At 47.0% G+C, this 20537-nt stretch overlaps 1 protein-coding gene and 1 long non-coding RNA gene across 4 annotated transcripts in view; one reads left to right on the forward strand and one right to left on the reverse strand.

Moving 5' to 3' along the window:
* The window catches only part of LOC309354443, a 609149-nt gene that overhangs the window by 522293 nt on the left and 66319 nt on the right, over window positions 1-20537 (forward strand). The gene's annotated exons all lie outside the window — the stretch shown is intronic.
* LOC309354043 (uncharacterized protein) overlaps window positions 1-20537 on the reverse strand; it is a 114671-nt gene that overhangs the window by 76089 nt on the left and 18045 nt on the right. For 2 of the 3 annotated variants that reach the window (XM_081883743.1, XM_081883742.1), the window contains exons 11-18: window positions 19738-19809; window positions 16993-17535; window positions 8309-8452; window positions 7766-7837; window positions 6221-6364; window positions 4299-4370; window positions 809-952; window positions 507-578 (exon numbers count right to left, since the gene is read on the reverse strand). In XM_081883743.1, coding sequence (XP_081739869.1) covers window positions 507-578; window positions 809-952; window positions 4299-4370; window positions 6221-6364; window positions 7766-7837; window positions 8309-8452; window positions 16993-17535; window positions 19738-19809 — 1263 coding nt within the window. The remainder of the gene's footprint in view (window positions 1-506; window positions 579-808; window positions 953-4298; window positions 4371-6220; window positions 6365-7765; window positions 7838-8308; window positions 8453-16992; window positions 17536-19737; window positions 19810-20537) is intronic. The other variant, XM_081883744.1, reaches the window with a different exon arrangement.

Consider the following 20537-nt stretch of genomic DNA (forward strand, 5'->3'; position numbering starts at 1 on the left):
GGTTTTTTAAAAAACTGGGCAATCGCTTCCCACCCGCGGCTCCCGAGTCTCCCGAAGCGGTTACTTCCAGGTTTTTGCCATTCGAAAACCGAAACATTTGACTTCTGAGACGTTTGAAAACTGAGGTGTCACTGTATTATGTTTTTATTTATTGGAAGCTGCCCAGAGTGACTTGGGCAACACAGCCAGATGGGTAGAGAATAACAGTAATAGTAATAGTAATAATAATGAATGAAAGAAAGAAAGAGGAGGAACATTCCTTAAAAACTCAGTCACAAAGCCTTTCCGTCCGACTGTGTTGGACTCTGTGTCCCCCAGTAGGGCTGGAAGCCAGGGAAGAGACAACTTGTGGTAGGGGTGCGGGAAGCATGATACAAAACAGGCTCCAAATCTGTTCTTTTCAAAAAGCTGGATTTGAAAGAAAACTTCAACACAGGTTTCCCCCTCTAATAGCGCAATTCCCCACCCACCACTACTGTGTTCCTAACCTGTGCCTTCCCCCTCACCTTCCATTTCTGTGAAGCGTCGCAATTTGGATATCTTCTTCAAGACTTGCCCAATATCAATTTTCCCAGTTTCTGCAGAGGGGAAAGAGATTACATCGAACGATGGGACATCAAGTCCTGGGACCTTTTCTCCTACTGGACTCTTTCTCTATTGAAGATCTCTTCTTTTATATATCATGTCCCTCACACACCTGCAGCCCGAGGCACCTCGTGGTTCCCGTTGCCTGGCAACAGCAGGCGACTGAGAAGGCAAGACCAAGGCCTCACCCTCCCAAGAGGTGTCCTCACTCAGTAATACTCACTGTCAGAAGATGTCCTTGTGATTAGCTGTTCATACTCGTGTGGGTTTAAGCGAATGCCCATGCTCTTGAGGGTGGGATTGAGTTCATCCAATGAGATTCTGCTTTCCTGAAGGGTGTCGACGGCTTTGATGATGCCCTTCAGCACTAAGAGGTAAAGCAATGTTGAGTTTTACACATGGTAACCAGCAACTGGTATAATGGCCCCCTGGCCAAAGCATTAAAAGTGAAATGCACTGCTCATCTCACTTTGAGGCCTTTCCAAGAAGCAAAGAGCTAGAAGGATGATCTAATCCAGCATTTCCTGATCTGCTAGTGTATTTTAGAACTAAAAGGAATGTCCTCAGTGAGTCTAAAACAGGCATAGGCAAACTCGGCCCTCCAGATGTTTTGGGACTACAACTCCCATCATCCCTAAATAACAGGACCAGTGGTCAGGGATGATGGGAATTGTAGTCTCAAAACATCTGGAGGGCCAAGTTTGCCTGTGCCTGGTCTAAAGCACTCATCTACAAAGAAGGCTGCTATGGCCTGGCCTGGCCTGATCTCCTCCCAATCCTGTGTCCATGTTTTTGGTGCAACTGAATAATTCCATCATACTGTAAGCAGATGTACAGAAAATAGATGCCCTCAGAGGAGGCAGCTGTGTAACTGCTCAGGGAAAGAAAACCGTAGTTTGGAATGAGAGAGAGAGAGAGACTGGGAGAGAGAGAAAAGCTGCATGCAAAAAGTCATCTGGAGATGTAGGGGAACCTCTCACTGAGTATCTGATCTGGAAGCAGTGGATCTTCTTATACCTGAAGGAGCGTCTCCACCCCCATCGTTCAGCCCGGACACTGAGGTCCAGCTCCGAGGGCCTTCTGGCGGTTCCCTCACTGTGAGAAGTAAGTTTGCAGGGAACCAGGCAGAGGGCCGTCTCGGTAGTGGCACCCGCCCTGTGGAAAGCCCTCCCATCAGATATCAAGGAAACAAACAACTATTTGACTTTTATAAGACATCTGAAGGCAGCCCTGTTTAGGGAAGTTTATAATGTTTGAAGTTTTATTCTGTTTTTAGTCCTCTGCTGGAAGCTGCCCAGAATGGCTGGGGAAACCCAGCCAGATGGGAGTGGTATAAATATATTATTATTATTATTATTATTATTATTATTATTATTATTATTATTATTATTATTATTATTATTATTATTATTATTATTTGTGCGTGCACACACACAGATTTGGGATCTGGTTTCCAAGGCAACATCAGTCTTCTGTCACTTATGACACTCCTAAATGCCAAGACCTTGAAGTCTGGCAGTGACCCACACACAGAGGGTGCGCAGCCAGCAGAACTGCCCGGAGTGGGGATTGGACCCTAGTCCCACCACTGATTTGGAGCCTGAGATGCCCCCCCCCAAGCTTGACATCCCGATCTTGGGTCCCTAGGGAGAATGGGGTGGTGCTAGCCGTTCAAATCAGCCTGAGTCGAGACTGAGACTTGTTTGTTTGCCCTGCTACTCCCCCTGGGGAAACCTGCAGTTTACTGCTGAATTGGAACAAATGTCAATTTGGTTTTTTTTGCAGACTGATGTCTGTTCCGAACGGTAGGTTTTCCTGGGGACAGTGGCAGGACAAACCCGACCCCTGCCTAAAAATCCAGGCACAAAGGTGTGAGAATGAGCCCTGAGCTTGTCGTGGAAGGAGATCTCCATGCCATGAGCCCTGTCCAGGGTCCTGAAAGACCTGCCTCTAAACACCCTAATTTTTAAGGAGCCTTATGCTGACTGGAAATTTTTAGGAAGCCTTATGCTGACTGGAGGGAACATGGGTGGTGCTGTGGGTTAAACCACAGAGCCTAGGACTTGCCGATCAGAAGGTCAGCAGTTCGAATCCCTGGGGAACTGGGTTTGCATCTCCGCTCCTCCGCATGCAGCTGCTGGGTGACCTTGGGCCAGTCACACTTCTCTGAAGTCTCTCAGCCCCACTCACCTCACAGAGTGTTTGTTGTGGGGGAGGAAGGGAAAGGAGAATGTTAGCCACTTTGAGACTCCTTCAGGTAGTGATAAAGCGGGATATCAAATCCAAATCCTCCCGCCCAGGTAGTCTTGAAATAATTTGTATCCACAGGAACCTTCTGAACCGTAATGATTAAGTCAGGGGCGTCTTACCCATAGACTCTAGTGGCATGGGGCGCCAAGTTCTGGAGGGTGCCAGGGAAGAGGTGGAGGCTGGACGCGGCGCCTCCTGGCATCAGCTCACTGCCCTCACCCGCCTCCGCCATGCTGTGCCGAAGCAGCACCGCACCCGGAGCCTCCGTCTGCCATGGCCACCGTGGCACGAAGCTGCCAGATGAGCCGGGAGGCACCACGTCCAGCCTCTGCCTCTTCCCCACCAGAGGAGCTGCCCTCCAGCCGCTGCCCACCTCCTCCAGCCCCGCCAGCAGCACCGTCCTCCCTAGAAAAAGGTGGACAACTCTGGGAAATGGGGGGCGGGAGGGAGCTTTGCACCATGGCGCCAGATATGCTTAAGATGGCCCTGGATGATTTGCTTATTTATTACATTTATATAGCACTTTTTCCTCCAAGGAGGTCTCAAGGTCCTGTGCATATTTCTCCCCACCCTATTTTTCTATTCACAACAACCCTGTGAGGTAGGTTAGGCTGAGAGACAGTGACTGAGCCCAAGGTCACTTTGTGCATGTCATCCAGTGGACATAGTTTATGAGTTAGTCAGTTAATCATAATAATAAGGTAAAGGTAAAGGGACCCCTGACCATTAGGTCCAGTCGTGACCGACTCTGGGGTTGCGGCGCTCATCTCGCTCTATAGGCCAAGGGAGCAGGGGTACAGCTTCCGGATCATGTGGCCAGCATGACTAAGCCGCTTCTGGCGAACCAGAGCAGTGCACGGAAACACCGTTTACCTTCCTGCCGCAGCGGTACCTATTTATCTACTTGCACTTTGACGTGCTTTCGAACTGCTAGGTGGGCAGGAACAGGGACTGAGCAACGGGAGCTCACCCCATCGCAGGGATTCGAACCACCAACCTTCTTATCGGCAAGTCTATGCCGTGCAGGGCCACCCAAGATGGACAGGTCATAGCCGAGAGTTTAGGCTAAATGTGATACATCTGGAGAAGGAACTGGCAAACCACTCCAGTATTTTGCTAAGAAAACTCCATGGAGATAAAAAAAGGAGTAGCTTTGAGATGAAAGTGAGAGTTTCCAAGGCACGCTCTGGTTCATGGGGTCACAGAGAGTCGAATATGACTAAGACGACTAAACAACAACAATTGTTAACTATAATACTGCAAACCCTAGCAGATAGGTGAATTGAATTACGATATCCCGGCTCAAACAGAGCACTGATGGTGCTTCATATCCATAGCTGTCAACTTTTCCCTTTTCTTGTGAGGAATCCTATTCGGAATAAGGGAATTGCTCTTAAAAAAAGGGAAACGTTGACAGCTATGCTCATATCCTCTGCCCCTCCGCAGCTGAAAATCTCACTTACCTGTCAGATCAGAGAAGTGTGGAGTGTTGGTAAAGACTTTCATGAAGTCTTTCACAACTACCTTTCCATCACCTACAAATCAAATTGAGAAAGTATATATTTTTAAAAGTTTACCTTTTTAAACCAGTAGGAGGGGACAGGAAAAGGGGGTGGGGCGATGAATATAATACCTATATAACATGCTTCCCTCCCCAGTTGACTGTCATGGGGTGGAATTTGGAGAAAGGGCTTTGGTGTGGGCCAAGTTGAAGGACACAGAGAAATTGGACTACATCCCAAAGAAGGGTGACGAGGGGCCTGGGAACTAAATCCCAAGAGGAATGGTTGAAAAAGCTGTTAAGCCTGGAGAAGAGGAGATTAAGGGGAGTGTGAAAGCAACCTTCCAATATCTGAAGTGCTGTCTTGCTGAAGGTGGAGCAGATTTGCTCTCAGATGTTCCACAGGGGAGGGCAAGACCCAGTGGGTGGAAACTGCAGGGAAGTAAGCTTTTAGCAAAACTCTAGGAGAATTGCCATAGCGGTAAAAGCACTTGGATGGAAGAACAGCCTTCAAGAGCGATGGGCTCGCCATTGCCGGAGGTATTTAAGCAGAGGCGGAATGGCCATCTGTCAGCAATGCCACAGCTGCATCCTGCAGGGACTCCAATGTCCCTTCCAACAGTTCTAGGAAGCAAAATGGCCAATCTGGACATCTATTTTGGGCTAATGTTTCTCTGGGGCAGAATGGGAGGTTAATGTAGACCAGTGGTTCTCAACCTGTGGGTCCCCAGATGTTGTTGGACTACAACTCCCATCATCCCTGAGCTCTGGCCTTGCTAGCTAGGGGTGATGGGAGTTGTAGTTCAACAACATCTGGGGACTCACAGGTTGAGAAAGGCTGATGTAGACCAAGGTCCTCCAGATGTTATTGTACCACAACTCTAATTAGCTCCAGGCAGTGCTTTTTTCTGGGGGGACACAGGGGTATGCCTACCACTAAATATTTTGTGAATCTAACAGGAGAAGATTTTAAGTTTCTTCCCTAGCATGGTGAATCATTAGTTCCATTGCTACTCCTGATGGTGGCCTCACTTCCTGTCATGGTGTTTCCTGAGTCACAAGACGAAAGCGAGAGTTTAATTTGTGAAGCAGCATGGAATGTGGATGTGTGATGTTTTACCAATGAATGTCAGGAAGATGTTTGTGCGCACGGCCTCATGCCAATGTGGAAGTTACTGTGAGCTGTCAGCTGTGTAATATGAGGCAATGCACGTTCTTTGTAAAGGTAAAGGGAACCCTGACCATTAGGTCCAGTCGCGGCCGACTCTGGGGTTGTGGTGCTCATCTCGCTTTATTGGCCAAGGGAGCTGGCGTACAGCTTCCGGGTCATGTGGCCGGCATGACTAAGCTGTTTCTGGCGAACCAGAGCAGAGCATGGAAACGCTGTTTACCTTCCCGCTGGAGTGGTACCTATTTATCTACTTGCACTTTGACATGCTTTCGAACTGCTAGGTTGGCAGGAGCAGGGACCGAGCAACGGGAGCTCACCCCGTCGCGGGGATTCAAACTGCCGACCTTCTGATCGGCAAGCCCTAGGCTCTGTGGTTTAACCCCCAGCACCACCCGCGTCCCTATGTTCTTTGTACTTTTGTCCATTTACTGTATTCATTTCCCCTGATCTGAATTATAAAATGGTGATTTTCTTGAGTCAAAATGAGAGTACCCCTAAACTTTTTTTTAGGGGGGGAAGCACTGGTCCCAGGTGGCATGGGGGGGGTGATGGGAGCTGTAGTCCAACCACACATGGAGGGCACCATTTTGACTACTCCTGATGTAGACTGGGTGGTTGCAGAAGACATTGCAAGACAGAGAAAACCTCCCTGCTGCAGTGCTGGCTGGGTATTCCAGCAGTACGGGCGAAAAAGTATTTCCTCCTGTACTTACCATCCACAGATACGTGTTTCAGAGCTCGCTTGAAATCGTGGTCGGACAGGTGGACCCCCATGCATCTCGCAAAGGCTGGGAGGTCGTGCACCGCCACCTTGCCTCCTTCAATCTTGTTGATGGCTTGAATGGCACCTTTCAACACTGCAGACATGGACACTGTTAGAATTTTTATCCACCCAAGCTGCTCAGTAGTAGCACTGTATTGTTTATATCATGTGAGTGTCTGAGAGCATGAGACAGGAAGTCTCAGTACTGTTGGAGTACTGCTGGAGAAGTTACTTTCACCCCTGTGTGAGATGTTGTTCTGTACTGGTGCTGAGAGAGCACAGACACGCCGATGGATTCTCTGTATATAAGACAGTAAATAAAGTAGTTTTAGAACTACGGTTGTCTCTTTCTTCTGCAATGAGGTGCCAGAAGACGAGCGTGCTCCTCTCAGGAGGGAGGGATCGCTTATCACCTCTGGACTGAGGAAGATTTATAGCCAGAGGGTGAGCACCGGAGAGACATCCCGGTGTCTTGGGAAGGTGGTGGCCTTCCCGGGCGTTTTTCCAACAGACACCTGATTTCTCAGCTGAACTTCAGCCTAGAACATTATCCCAAGAACAAACCTTGCGCACAGTGTGTTGGGTCTTACTCCCCAGAGAGGGTTATATATTCCTGGCCTGCAACAACCACCGTCCGTGAACGGTGTTGGCTGGGAATGCTGGAGCTTTGGAGTCCACATGCAGCGATGGGAACAAGCTTTCAATTTTAAGTAAATAAATAAGCAAACAAACGGAAGCGTCACCACAGCAGCAACCAAAGGTAAGCATGGGGCGAAACTATTTGAGGAAATTCAGCAGGCCCCCTTGCAAATGGGACGAAGCCCCCCATCCTGCTTTTTTCACTTGTGAAGAGGGGCAGGTACTGAGGGTTCAGGTCAGTGCTTCCATGCCTCTAATGTTCCCACTAGACTATGGGATGTCAGCAGCAGAATCCTACATCAGCTATACCTTCAAGAACAAGTACAGTGGTACCTCGGGTTAAGTACTTAATTTGTTCTGGAGGTCCGTTCTTAACCTGAAACTGTTCTTAACCTGAAGCAACACTTTAGCTAATGGGGCCTCCCACTGCCACCGCACTGCCGTCATGCGATTTCTGTTCTTAACTTGAGGTATTATTTCTGGGTTAGCGGAGTCTGTAACCTGGAGCGTATGTAACCCGAGGTACCACTGTACAGTCCTTTTAGCAAAGGAAGTTCTTTGGGTGATCTAAACACGTTTGTTTGTCCTGGAGGATTCATCATCAGCCTCTTTAAAAATTTTTTTACTTGGTTTCTTCTAAGGAGTTGTCTTCCCCCACACTGTCACAGTGCTGGAGAAAACATCTGCCCTGGTTTTTTAAAAAAACGACCCCTGGCAATCATTATGGGGGGCTTGGATATTCCACTACTGGCAATAGCTTGGCTCTTGGTGCAACTAAGGGGTGAGAGCAAGCATCCTTCGTCCCCCTGGAAAGACATTTAACCCAACCTTACGCAGGAAGGCCTGGTCTGCTTACTTGCGAATTCAGTGATGCGGCTTGTTTTCCCCAAGGCAGACACGAAGTTGGAGAAGTTCACCATCCCATCTCCTGCAATGTCAAGTTTTAAGCATGAGATCATGAGGGTTTGTTCACAGGGATTGGCAGACAACTGTATGAACCTGCCTTCGTCACCCAACACCATTCTCTGTGTCCCAAAGAAGCACAGAGGTTGGTGAACAGAGACTGGACCCGCCGCCCCAGCCCCACAATCAAGCTAAGGGTGGTGGAAGAGAAAGCCATTCTCTCTAAGTCCTCCACAGGAGGTGGCCTCCCTTAGTAGTTCAAAGTAAATAAATTATACTGCTGGCTGATGGTCTTTGAGGCCTGCCAGACTAACAGAGCCACTGCAGCAGCACACACAGATTTTTAGATTTAAAAAAATAAATAAAAACCAGAAGGAAGAAAGGGAGGGAGTTGAGGTGCTCAGGCAAGTTTGGAAGGGAAAGGAGCACCGCACACTTGCCACACCAGCCCAAAGCCTGCCTCAGGCGAAGCCCAAAGGACCCTGGAGAGACTCACTTGCCAAACCCGCCTTCTGCAGCACGTCCTGAAACTCTTTCTCATTCACACTCACTCCCATTTTGTAAAAGGTGGAGTGCAGTTCATTGCCTTTCATGTAATCTTCTGCAAGTGTGTTGAGGATATCGAAGGCATTCTGCAAGGCTGAAGAGAGACTCTAGTTAGGGGCAAACTACATGCTATACACAGAACCAGCGAGACGCGGGTGGCGCTGTGGTCGAAACCACTGAGTCTCTTGGGCTTGCCGATCGGAGGGTCGGTGGTTCAAATCCGTGTGATGGGGTGAGCTCCCGTTGCTCTGCCCCAGCTCCTGCCAACCTAGCAGTTCAAAAGCATGTCAAAGTGCAAGTAGATAAATAGGTACCGCTGCGGCGGAAAGGTAAATGGTGTTTCCATGGGCTCTGGTTTCCGTCACGGTGTCCTGTTGCGCCAGAAGCGGTTTAGTCCTGCTGGCCACATGACCCAGAAAACTGTCTGTAGACAAATGCCGGCTCCCTCGGCCTGAAGAGGAGATGAGCGCGGCAGCCCCATAGTCGCCTTTGACTGGATTTAACCATCCAGGGGCCCTTTACCATTCACCTTTTTACCTTTACACGCAGATCCAAGTAACAAAGCCCTGGCTCTGTTTTTCTTTAAAGAACAAGCAGCTTCACAAGGGGGTGGATTTGAGAAGAGGAGGAGAGACAGAGGGAAGGGTATGCTTAACTCTGCCAACCATTGTACAGTATTCTAAATTATCCCTTCTCAGGCCTACTTCTCCTCACCAAGATTTCACATTCACCTAGATTCCCACCACCTCACATTTCTGTGTTTGCTTTTGGGTGGTGGTGATCATGTAGACAGAGACAGTCTTTGTTGTTGTTGTTGTTGTTGTGCCTTTTATGAAAAGATCCCAGGGCGGTATACAACATTAAGAAGATATTTTATGGAGCATGATAATACAAACATACTACAAAGCATAATAATATACAGTGATACCTCAGGTTAAGAACTTAATTCGTTCTGGAGGTCTGTTCTTAACCTGAAACCGTTCTTAACCTGAGGTACCACTTTAGCTAATGGGGCCTCCCGCTGCCGCCGCGCCGCTGGAGCACGATTTCTGTTCTCGTCCTGAGGTAAAGTTCTTAACCCGAGGTACTCTTTCTGGGTTAGTGGAGTCTGTAACCTGAAGCGTCTATAACTCATTATATGAAAATGATGTATCGCTGGTACCTAACTCCTACTAAACTAGCAAAAATGTATAGAACTGCTAAAAATACATGTTGGAAGTGTAAAGAGAAGGAAGGCACATTACACCAGATGTGGTGGACATGCAAAAAAAAAAAGTATATTGGAAAATAATTTATAACGAGTTGAAAAAAATGTTTAAAATAACTTTTGTAAAAAACAAAAACAAAAACAAAACCTACAGCTTTCTTACTAGTAATTTTAGGTCCAGAAATTCCTAAGGTTCAGAACAGATTATTTATGTATGCTACAACAGCTGCATGGATGCTATTTGCCCAAAGATGGGAGGACGACAATCTACCTACAAATTTAGAATGGCCTATAAAGATGATGGACTATGCCGAATTGGTGGAAATGACCAGGAAAATCAGAGATCAAGAAGACAATAAATTTAATAAATAAAAGAATGAGGAAATTTTAAAAGTTACTTGAAAGAAGACTGTAAAGAACTGAGAACATTGGCAGGATTGCAATGAAGTGAGAACTATGGTAAAAATTGAGATTTATGAAAATATGGATGCAGTTTGAAAAGAGTATCTGGGGAAGTTTGGGGATTCTGAGAATCCTATTTGTAAAATGATTATGATTTATGTACGATGACAAATTTTAAAAGTGATAATGAATTTACAAAATTATATATACAAGGGCCCTCTAAAGCAATGGGGCAACTCCCCACCCGTTATGTGAGGTAAGCAGAGTTTTACATAACAAGAGGCCCATTCTGCTGTCATCCCTAGTGAATGCTGGCCAATGGAATGCAAGGTTGTGTTCTGCCCACCACCCAACGCCATTAGAAACTTGTGGACACATTTCCCAAGGCAATAGATGACAGCAAAGGGCCGCGAGAAAAGAAGTTGCTGTGGTTCCATTTCAACCCCTTCAGCAGCAGAGGAGTGCTAGGAAACACCAACAAAAACTACAATCTTTGCAGAAATGCCCGCTTCAAGTAAGAATCGGTTTCAGCTCTTTTTCTTTGGGATTTCAAAAGATGACCACTACCTGTTGGGCCCTGGACCCATGTCTTCCAAAGCCTGCTCTCTCTCTCTCTCTCTCTCTCTCTGCTTAGGTGGTGAGAGTGTTTCTCCATCCCCACCCAGGCACCGAAGGCTCAGACGCAGGTATAGGCAAACTTGGCCTTCCAGATGTTTTGGGACTACAACTCCCATCATCCCTAGCCAGCAGGACCAGTGGTAAGGGATGATGGGAGTTGTAGTCCCAAAGCATCTGGAGGGCCAAGTTTGCCTATGCCTGGCTCAGAGTATGGCTGCCAAAGAGGCTTAGAGGACCAGATGCAGCTTGTGGGTTTACCCACTGCTACTTTAGGGTCTCTAAAATGGCCATTCGGGGTGGCTGAGATGCAGGGGAGAGATTGGGCACCAGCACCCATAGGTGGGGACGCAATTGTCAGCGAGAGCAAAGGGAAGCAGGCTCCAAATCTTTGGGATACGGCAGGCAAATTTCTAAAATAATAAAAACTTTTCAGTGCCACTGTAGATTTTTCTAAGCCCACGTATTCAACCAGAAAGCAAAAGGCTATATATTAGAAGGCAGTTCCCCTCTCCGTCTTTTCCTCTGTATTTTAAGTTAATTGGGTTAGACCCACTGAAAACAATGGACCTAAGTCCGCCATTATTCATTAATTTCAATAGGACTGTTCTGATTACAACTTAAGTGAATACAACTCACCATGTTTTTAATTGTGTGCCATTTTTCTCTCTCCCCCCCAACCCTTTTATATACTCCATTTATATTTTTATATGGCTTTATCGTGATGTTACTTATTTTGTTGTTAGGTTCCTTGGGCATTACTATTATTTTAATGGAAAGGTAACAGACAAAAACAATACCCTTTGGGAACGTATATTTGAACTTGGATCAAATATAGACTGGGATTCCAAATTATGTTAGCCAGTGCTAATCAAGATCCTTCCATGGGCAAGTCCATGCTGATCTCCACCAACCAATCCAAGGGTTCCACGAGGGCCAAAGCAGGACATGAGGCAGGAAACCAGGCAAGGTCAGGCACAGGGTCTCAGGCAGGTTCTAGCAAACAGCAATGTTGCTCCCACAACCTGGGGCGGGGCCCGACAGCCTTTTATCTTTGTTGGGGTAACGGCTGGTCCTGATCCCCCGGTGACTCACCTCCCTGTCTCGCCCGAAGGCGAGCACTCCTTCTGTGAGTACTCAGGGCTCTCCTTCTCTCAGACCTTAGTCTCTGCAGCTTAGGAGATGTCGGTGGGTTACTGGACCCAGAGGCCGCCTCAGCCTCTCCTGACCCAACTGGTAGTGGAGCAGCTGTAAGTGATGGCCCAGCTGAAGGCAACGAGGTAATCCCTGCATCTGTAGCCAGGGCAGGCTCAGGCCCCTGACTCGGCCCAGCTGGTGCTTGTTGCCGGGGAACCTGTGCAGACTGGGACTCTTCAGAATCAGGCCCCAGACTTGGTTCAGATGCCGCCTGAGGCAAAGGATCTGGTGCGGACTGAGACTCCTCTGGTTCCGAGGCCGAGCCCGAGTCTCAGGCCCTCACAAGGTTTTTCTTATGTTCTTGTAGCACTTGGCTTTGTTTCGCATGAAAAGGCGATTGTTCATGAGGAGTGGTGTTTGTTGGAAATTCAAGCCCTTCTCACGAGAAGCTGGCAGCAGTCCAGGCACCCGGCTTGATTTCCTGTTGACCTCCCTGGCTGCATTCCCCAGCAGACGCAGGCAAGGTCTCGATCGGCGATTCTTCTCAAACGTGAGAAGAACATACCCCTCTTTCCTGCCTCCCCCAGGCAGGGGAAAGAGATAGAAACGTATTTACATGCTTTTATTTCTGTCTTTGCAGCGTTACAAAAAACATGACTGCTCTCTTCAAATTCCAGCAGTGTTGAGACTAAAACTTCCTGTACATCCTGTACAGCTCATATTACACTCTGAGGTAATTCCGGTGCTGTGCACTGTGAAATGACTGCCGCTCTCTTCCCACAGCAGTCCCAACATTCCCATCATGTTTACACTTTAGGCTAGGAATTTGCAGCTGCATTGCTTCATTATCGTAACAGTGTTTTGCACCCTTTGAAAAGGCAACTTCGACACAGAACTGAAACCTGAACTCTGCACCAACTGAGGGTAGCATTCACTTCATGCTATGTGGGCCAAGTTGGGATGATCCAATGGATACTTGCAATCGTTCTTAGGTGCAAAGCCAGGAGGTTCCAAGGGTGCACTTCAAACAAAGCTGAACGATAACTGAAGACCGGTCTGTATTTACAAACATAGGGATCATGCAAATACACTCATGGTTGAGGCTCTCTGGTGAGGGCACGTTCAGAGGCCAATGTGTGTTTGACCCGTGTGATGTGTGAAAAGGTGCTAGTGCTTCCTGCAGCAAACATGCAAAGTGTGGGACGCCCTTCCATGTGCACGTACACCATTAAACGCATCTCTGAGAGCCCTGTTTTGTCCAGGGTACAAAACAGATTCACAGACACAGAAATGCTTTAGATGTCTCTGCATTTGTTGTGAGAAATACCAGTACAACTCTTCTTCTTCTTTGGCGATCACTCGTAGCCAAGTAAAATTGCCTTCCATAAACACGGTTTTCAAAAGTGAGTCCGTAAGTGACTGTGAAGGCCAATTCTGGATCCACATGTCCTTCCGCAGTGGGGACGTAGGTTTCTGGGCAGGACTTGATCTTGGTGAGGGTTTGCCAAGCGTGCCTTCCTCTTAGCACATTTCTCCCTTTCGTTCTGAGTTTGAGTGTCTTCAAAGCCCTTGACACCTTTGGTAAAGGCTGTTCTCCAGTTGCAGCGCTCGCAGGCCCAGATGTCGGTGTTTATACTACATTTTTAAAGATTTGCCTTGAGAGAGTCTTTGAACCTCTTTTGTTGACCACCAGCATTACGCTTTCCATTTTTAAGTTTGGACTAGAGTAGTTGCTTTGGAAGACGATAATCAGGCATCCGAACAACATGACCAGTCCAACGAAGTAGATGTTGAAGAATCATCACTTTGACACTGGTGATCTTTGCTTCTTCCAGTACTCTGGCATTAGTTCGCCTGTCTTCCCAGGTGATATCTAAAACTTTTCAAAGACACCGTTGACGGAATCTTTCAAGGAGTTGGAGGTGTCATTTTCAAGTGGTCTACATTTCACAAGCACACAGTAAGGTTGGTAGTACAATAGCTTCGTAAATAAGCATTTTGGTTTCAGTGTGAATGTCCTGGTCCTCAAACACTCTGCACTTCAATCGGGAGAAAGCTGCACTCACAGAGCTCAGGCAATGCTGGATTCCAGTACAACACGACACTAGTGTTTCTCATAGCAAGTATAATGTCTAGAATTGTCAGGAAAACACCACTGTAAGGTTATCTTGGCTGCCCACGTGATCAAATGTTTTGCAAAGCCCCCCGCCATGTCGTTGCTTGTTTTCTGAAGTGAAGAGACATAACTTTTTTTGCTCTGCATTTCCTCATCTTTAACACAGCTTATTCCTCTGCCACACATAACATTACTGACTCTGGTTGTTAATGACATATTAAGTTGATCACTTGATAACAGAAGGGAAGGAGGAGAGGAAATGGCTGGCTTTTATTTCCTCAGTGGGTGGGGATTAAGAAAAGAAAGTTAAATGGGCCTCGAATTGATGGGAATATCTGGATAGCTGCATTGGTTAGAGCGTGGTTCTGATACCACCAAGGTTGCAGGTTTGATTTCCTGTATGGGACAGCAGCATATTCCTACATTGCAGGGGGTTGGACTAGATGACCCTCAAGGTCCCTTCCAGCTCTACAATTCTATCTTCAGTTATTGGCATGTAATACAGGCAAAACTGCCCCCCCCCCCATTTATGCAGGGGTTACGTTCCCATGCACCACACGTATATGAAATCACACATATTTGTAACACCATTGTAAAAGCTTACAAACACCCTGTTATGCCCCTGCCCCATTCTGCCCCTTTTTTGCGACATTTTTGTGATGTTTTCAGGTCACTTCCGGGTTCGGCATGTTGCATGTATGCGCGGTCATGCACATATTGAACATGTGTAAATGGTGGTGGCCTGCACCTAACAGATTTTGAGATTTTGGGCTAGTGTGAGGAGGCAGAGGGACAGTCTGATTGTTTTGAAGTCAGCAAAGAAGGAGAAAGAGAAGAGCAAAGGGAGAGAGGCTGTAAGTGATGCAGTCTGAGATTCACTGCCTGTGGAATCCGAAGCAAGCTTGGCTGATTTTCTGCCTGCTTTAGGAGTGTTTATTTGCTTCTACTATACTCTACTTATATATTTGAAAATAAAGCAAAACTACAAAGACATTGGTCTCCAGTGATCTCTTGTCCGAAGGAAAGTAAACCTGGGAGGTCTAGCTTCTAGAATTTGCTCAGTGTTCTGGGAAGTAAAGGTAAAGGACAGTTAAGTCCAGTCAAAGTCAAAGTCAAAGTCCAGTCCAGGTTGTCCCATCATCTTGCTTTCAGGCTGAGGGAGCCATCATTTGCCCACAGACAGCTTTCTGGGTCATGTGGCCAGCATGACTAAACCGCTTCTGGTGCAACGGGACACTGTGATGGAAATCAAAGCGCACGAAAATGCAGTTTGCCTTCCTGCCACAACGGTACCCATTTATCTACTTGCACTGGTGTGCTTTCAAACTGCTAGGTTGGCAGGAGCTGGGACAGAGCAATGGGAGCTCACCCTGTCATAGGGATTCAAACCGCCGACCGTCTGATCGGCAAGCCCAAGAGGCTCAGTGATTTAGACCACAGCGCCACCTGCGTCACCACAACAGCACCACAACACCATCATGGGGTGGCTGTTGTTGTTTTGCATTATGATATTAAAGAGTGTGGTTCCAGATATCTGGGGGCAGGTTAGGTAGGATTAATGCTTCTCGGGTTTGCAAATTGTTGCTGCCACCACCGTGGCTGTTTGCAGCAACTACATCAGAGCTTTCTAAACTTTTCACGCTGGCGACACATTTTTTAGACGTGCATCATTTCGTGGCACAATAATTCAGTTCTACTAGCAAACCGTAAAGAGCTGCCCGCTCTCTTTCCAGTTCCGGGAGGAGTACAGGGAGCATTTGTGAGACACACCTACACATTGCAACCGACACACTAACATGTTGCAACACACAGCTTGGAAAACTCTGATCTACATAATGTCATCGGCATCGAAATGCCATAACATATCCCTGTCCCTAATTTAATCTGGATTTACCCTTTCTGGGTAAAACTCAAGAGAGATATAAACCCCATATGCAATATCTCAATGGTCCACTTGCAAATTAATCCCCTGTCAGGAAGCACCCATGATGCTATAAGCACAATAATGCCATAGCATGAATATTTTTGTTTTTAAAACCATTCCAGTTACTGCCATTTCAGCAGTGATCAGAAATAGGGTTGTTCGGTTTTCCTATATTTATAAAACTTTATATTAATATTATTAGGGTTTTTTTTAATGAAAAAAGCACTTTAATAATAATTAAAAGATTAAGAAAGCAAAAATGGGCTTTAAAAATTGCACCGTCACCAAAGTTTGCTGAGTTTCTGTTGGCTCCACAAACAGCAGCCATGTCACGCTGAGCGGTTGGAAAGAACGTAATGGGATGTGTACATACAGTGGCGGAGGAAGAGGAGTGTGGGGGGAAGCGCACTGCTCCCGGCAGCGCAATCCCGGTGGGGTGCCCTCATGGCAGCCTCTCCGCCCGCACTGGGCACCACACCCCTGTGGGCGGTGCGCCACACCCCCGGGATGTGCGCCAACCCTGTCCCCGCCTGCTTGCCGCCCCCCCCGGTGCCAGAGCATGAGGCTCTGCAACTGTGTACATAGAAATGTGTGCTGAGATGTGATTGGGCCTCTTTTACTGATGCATCACCCAAATGCTTTGGAAAGATGGATGGGTCACACAGTCAGAGGAAAGAAGAGAACCACAGTGAAAATACAGGATAACAATGGTTGGATGAAAGCTTCGTGCAGATGCCCTGTATCAAAGTGAGTGAATGAAGCATGGCACTAAATTTATAGTGTGGAAGCATCTGGCTTCCCTAGAAGCCATGCAGAATAGGGGCTTAGCAGCATTCAGGCTAAATAAATGTGCAGTCCTTGACCCTGGCTCCCTATTGCAGTCATACCTTGGGTTACAGCCGCTTCTGGTTGCGTTTTTTTCGGTTTACGCACCCGCCAAAACCCGGAAGTACCAGAACAAGTTACTTCTGGCTTTCAGTGGTAGCACATGCACAGAAGTGCTAGATCGCACTTTGCGCATGCGCGGTAGCGCCAAATCACAACCTGCGCTTGCGCAGATGCGCCACTGCAGGTTGTGAACGTGGATCCTGCACAGATCACGTTGGCAACCCGAGTGTTCATTAGAAGACAAATCCCACATTGTAAATGACAACCACCCCTCCAGTTCATTTGGTTCAAAATGTGCAAGTTCAAGCATGTATTGCATTGAATGGACAACATTTCAGAACCCACCTTGCTGGTCGGATACTGCTTCTGATGGTTTGCCTTCGCTTTCGGAATCCGATGTCTGGAAGGTCTCTTCAAAGTCATACCTCCTTGGAAGATCCTTGTTGAAGGACAGCCTCTTCTTCCTCTTCTGCTTCTGGACTGCGTCATAGTTGATCACTGAGAAAGGAACGTCCTCTTCTTGGCTTGCGCTCAATGATACCTTTCTTGCCTTCTGGGCGGAAATCCTGGCATCTTCTTTCAAGGATAAGGTGGAGGATAGAGGAAACAGAGTGTCCTGACTTGTATAGCCAAAGCTTCGTCGGACTTTTGGCCACTCAATGGTCTTCTCTTCCACACGGATTTCAGGAATTGCAGTGCTGGGTTTGGTCTGCTCAGCCTCAGCAGGTTTCTGGGATTTGGTTTTCCTTTTCCGTAGCTGGGCAAGAGCGGCGTCGTAATCAGGATTATAGAAGAGAGGCTGGTGAGCAGGCAGCAGTCTCCATTGGGTATCTGAATCATCCGTATTACTAGAAAAGCCCCGGGAAGACCCCCAAGTAGAGCTTTCATCTACAGATATAGCAGAGAGAAGAAAAGAGACCCTATCAGATTCTGCAGCTTCAGCTGAAACAAGGCCTCTACAGAATAACCCTTATATACAGTGGTACCTCAGGTTAAGAACTTAATTTGTTCTGGAGGTCTGTTCTTAACCTCAAACTGTTCTTAACCTGAGGTACCACTTTAGTTAATGGGGCCCACCGCTGCCACCGCATGATTTCTGTTGTCATCCTGAGGTAAAGTTCTTAACCCAAGGTACTATTTCTGGGTTAGCGGAGTCTGTAACCTGAAGCGTCTGTAACCCGAGGTACCACTGTACTTCTGAAACAAAAACATTTTGCACAACAACTTTTGCACGGCATCAATGTGCCATGAGAGAGCTCTTAAGAGTTCAGCGAGAAGTAAATAAAATTAAAATGACCAGTCTCCTATGAACCGAAAATGTGTATGCACAGAGAAGACTGCCTGCTGCAGCTCATCAAGATTTGGTGCTCTGGCAGGACTGGGCTAATAATGAAAAGGATGATGATAATGATAATGACGATTTATTAAAGTGCCCCAGCCACTCTGGACATCTTCCAACAAATATAAAAACATAATGAAACAGTAAACATTGAAACGCTTCCCTATACAGTGGTACCTACGCTTCAGGTTAAATACGCTTCAGGTTACAGACTCCGCTAACCCAGAAATATTACCTTGGGTTAAGAACTTTGCTTCAGGATGAGAACAGAAATCGTGCTCTGGCGGCACAGCAGCAGCAGGAGGCCCCATTAGCTAAAGTGGTGCTTCAGGTTAAGAACAGTTTCAGGTTAAGAACGAATTAAGTACTTAACCCGAGGTATCACTGTACAGGGATTCCTTCAGATGTCTTCTAAAGGTTATATAGTTACTCATCTCCTTGACATCTGACGGGATGGCGTTCCACAGGGTGGGTGCCACCACTGAGAAGACCCTCTTGCCTGGTTTCCTGTAGTTTCACTTCCCGCAGTGTAGGAACCACCAGAAGGCCCTTGGATCTGGACCTCAGTGTCCGTGCTGAACGGTGGGGATGGAGACACTCCTTCAAGTATACAGAGCCAAGGCCATTTACTCTCCATGCAGACACAGGAGAATGATCTTCTGTTAACAGAACCTACCCACTGCATTTTTCCAGAAGTCACTGCTCTAGGGTTACCTCCTTTTAGGACGTAAAAGTCCAGATCAGTGACTCGTACAGAAAACAAAGGAAGGTATGCCTCTCTATGTCAGTTTGCATTTCTTAGTACAGAAAGTATTGCTCTGATGTGTAGAGATCTTTCCTATTCTAATTAATTCAAGAAGGTTCTGGAAGCTTCTCTGCGTGAAAGAAACAAGCAGAAGGTTCATGATATTTGGGTTATTCCTTCAGAGAAGCCGAGTACGGCTGGTTTAAACTGGTTCTCTTAGCTCTTTCAAGGTCATGCTGACTATAAAAGTAAGGCCAGAAGGAGCCAGGATTTCATTCTCTTTTTCTATCTCTTTTCCTTCTGATGTGATACTCTGTACATAGTATTCCGGTTTAGACTAATACAGATGTTATTGTAAGTTTAAGTTAAGACTACTGCAACTGGATTTCTTACGGACAGTGCCAATCCGGAATGTATTGGATTTGTGACCATTCTGCTCATTTGCCTTCAGTAGCAGTAAAGCTCTGCTGGATGAAATATAATTGCCTCTGGTCAATTTTTGGGGAATCCTGCCACATGTTTTAAGTTTTTACTCTGCTAACTATATGTTGAAGTTCTGCTCTGGCTCAATATTGAGTAGAATTTCATGACATTCTAAAAGTGGGTAAATCTTTTACACATACTAAGCCAAGTATGTTACTTTCTTTCCCCCTCAAGTCCTGTCTCTCCCCCCGCCCCCCATCCTATTCTACTATGTCAGGTTAATAATTCCAACCAGTTGTACAATGTCGCTGTAGGGATGTAGAACCTTTGGCTCTCCAAATGTTGTTCGACTCCAATTCCCATCAGCCCCAGCCAGTAGGACCAATGTTCAAAAATGGCGGGAGTTGCGTTCCGGCAACATATGGATGGCCACAGATTTTTCTACAAGAAGCAAATGTTTCTGAAGTACTTTGAACACCATGAAAGTCCTATGAAAACACTTGTTTCAATCGCTATGCCTATTCTGCCTTGCGAAATTCCTTTAGACGGACCCCAGTCCAATTTATGGGCAATAATCACTTACCTAGTCCTTTATGGCAAACTGGTGGTCCTCTCACAAGTGACAGAAATTCTGAGATGTTTATTTTCCCGTCCCCTGTAACAGAATGAAAGGAAATGGGTCCTGCATATGCAAAGGAATGCCTCTCCCCATTTAAACCCAAATGCTTAAGGGCTCCTGTTTTCAAGGTTGGGGCAATGTGGAGAAGGCCCCTCTCAGCCACAGTTCCACTTTTCCCAGTGACATCCACCAGTGTTGTCCAGTCCGGTTGATCTTCCAGACCAGCAGGCTGAGGAGAGTTCTTCGGCCAATAAAGCGAGATGAGCGCCGCAACCCCGGAGTCGGTCATGACTGGACTTAATGGTCAGGGGTCCCTTTACCTTTACCTTTATTTCCATCACAGAGCTGTGAATTCCGGAGTCAACCCTCTTCCCAGAAAACTTTGGGAATGGTAGCTCTGTTAAGGGAATAGGGGACATGGGTGGTGCTGTGGTCTAAACCACTGAGCCTAGGGCTTGCCGATCGGAAGGTTGGCGGTTCGAATCCCCACGACAGGGTGAGCTCCCATTGTTCGGTCCCTGCTCCTGCCCACCTAGCAGTTTGAAAGCACATCAAAGTGCAAGCAGATAAATAGGTACCGCTCTGGTGGGAAGGTACACGGCGTTTCCAAGCGCTGCTCTGGTTCGCCAGAAGCGGCTTAGTCATGCTGGCCACATGTCAGCGGAACAAACACCGGCTCCCTCAGCCAGTAAAGCGAGATGAGCGCCGCAACCCCAGAGTCGTCCGCGACTGGACTTAATGGTCAGGGGTCCCTTTACCTTTAC

The sequence above is a fragment of the Podarcis melisellensis genome, assembly GCF_964234715.1.
Source record: "Podarcis melisellensis genome assembly, chromosome: 13".
In the NCBI taxonomy this organism is placed as follows: domain Eukaryota; kingdom Metazoa; phylum Chordata; class Lepidosauria; order Squamata; family Lacertidae; genus Podarcis; species Podarcis melisellensis.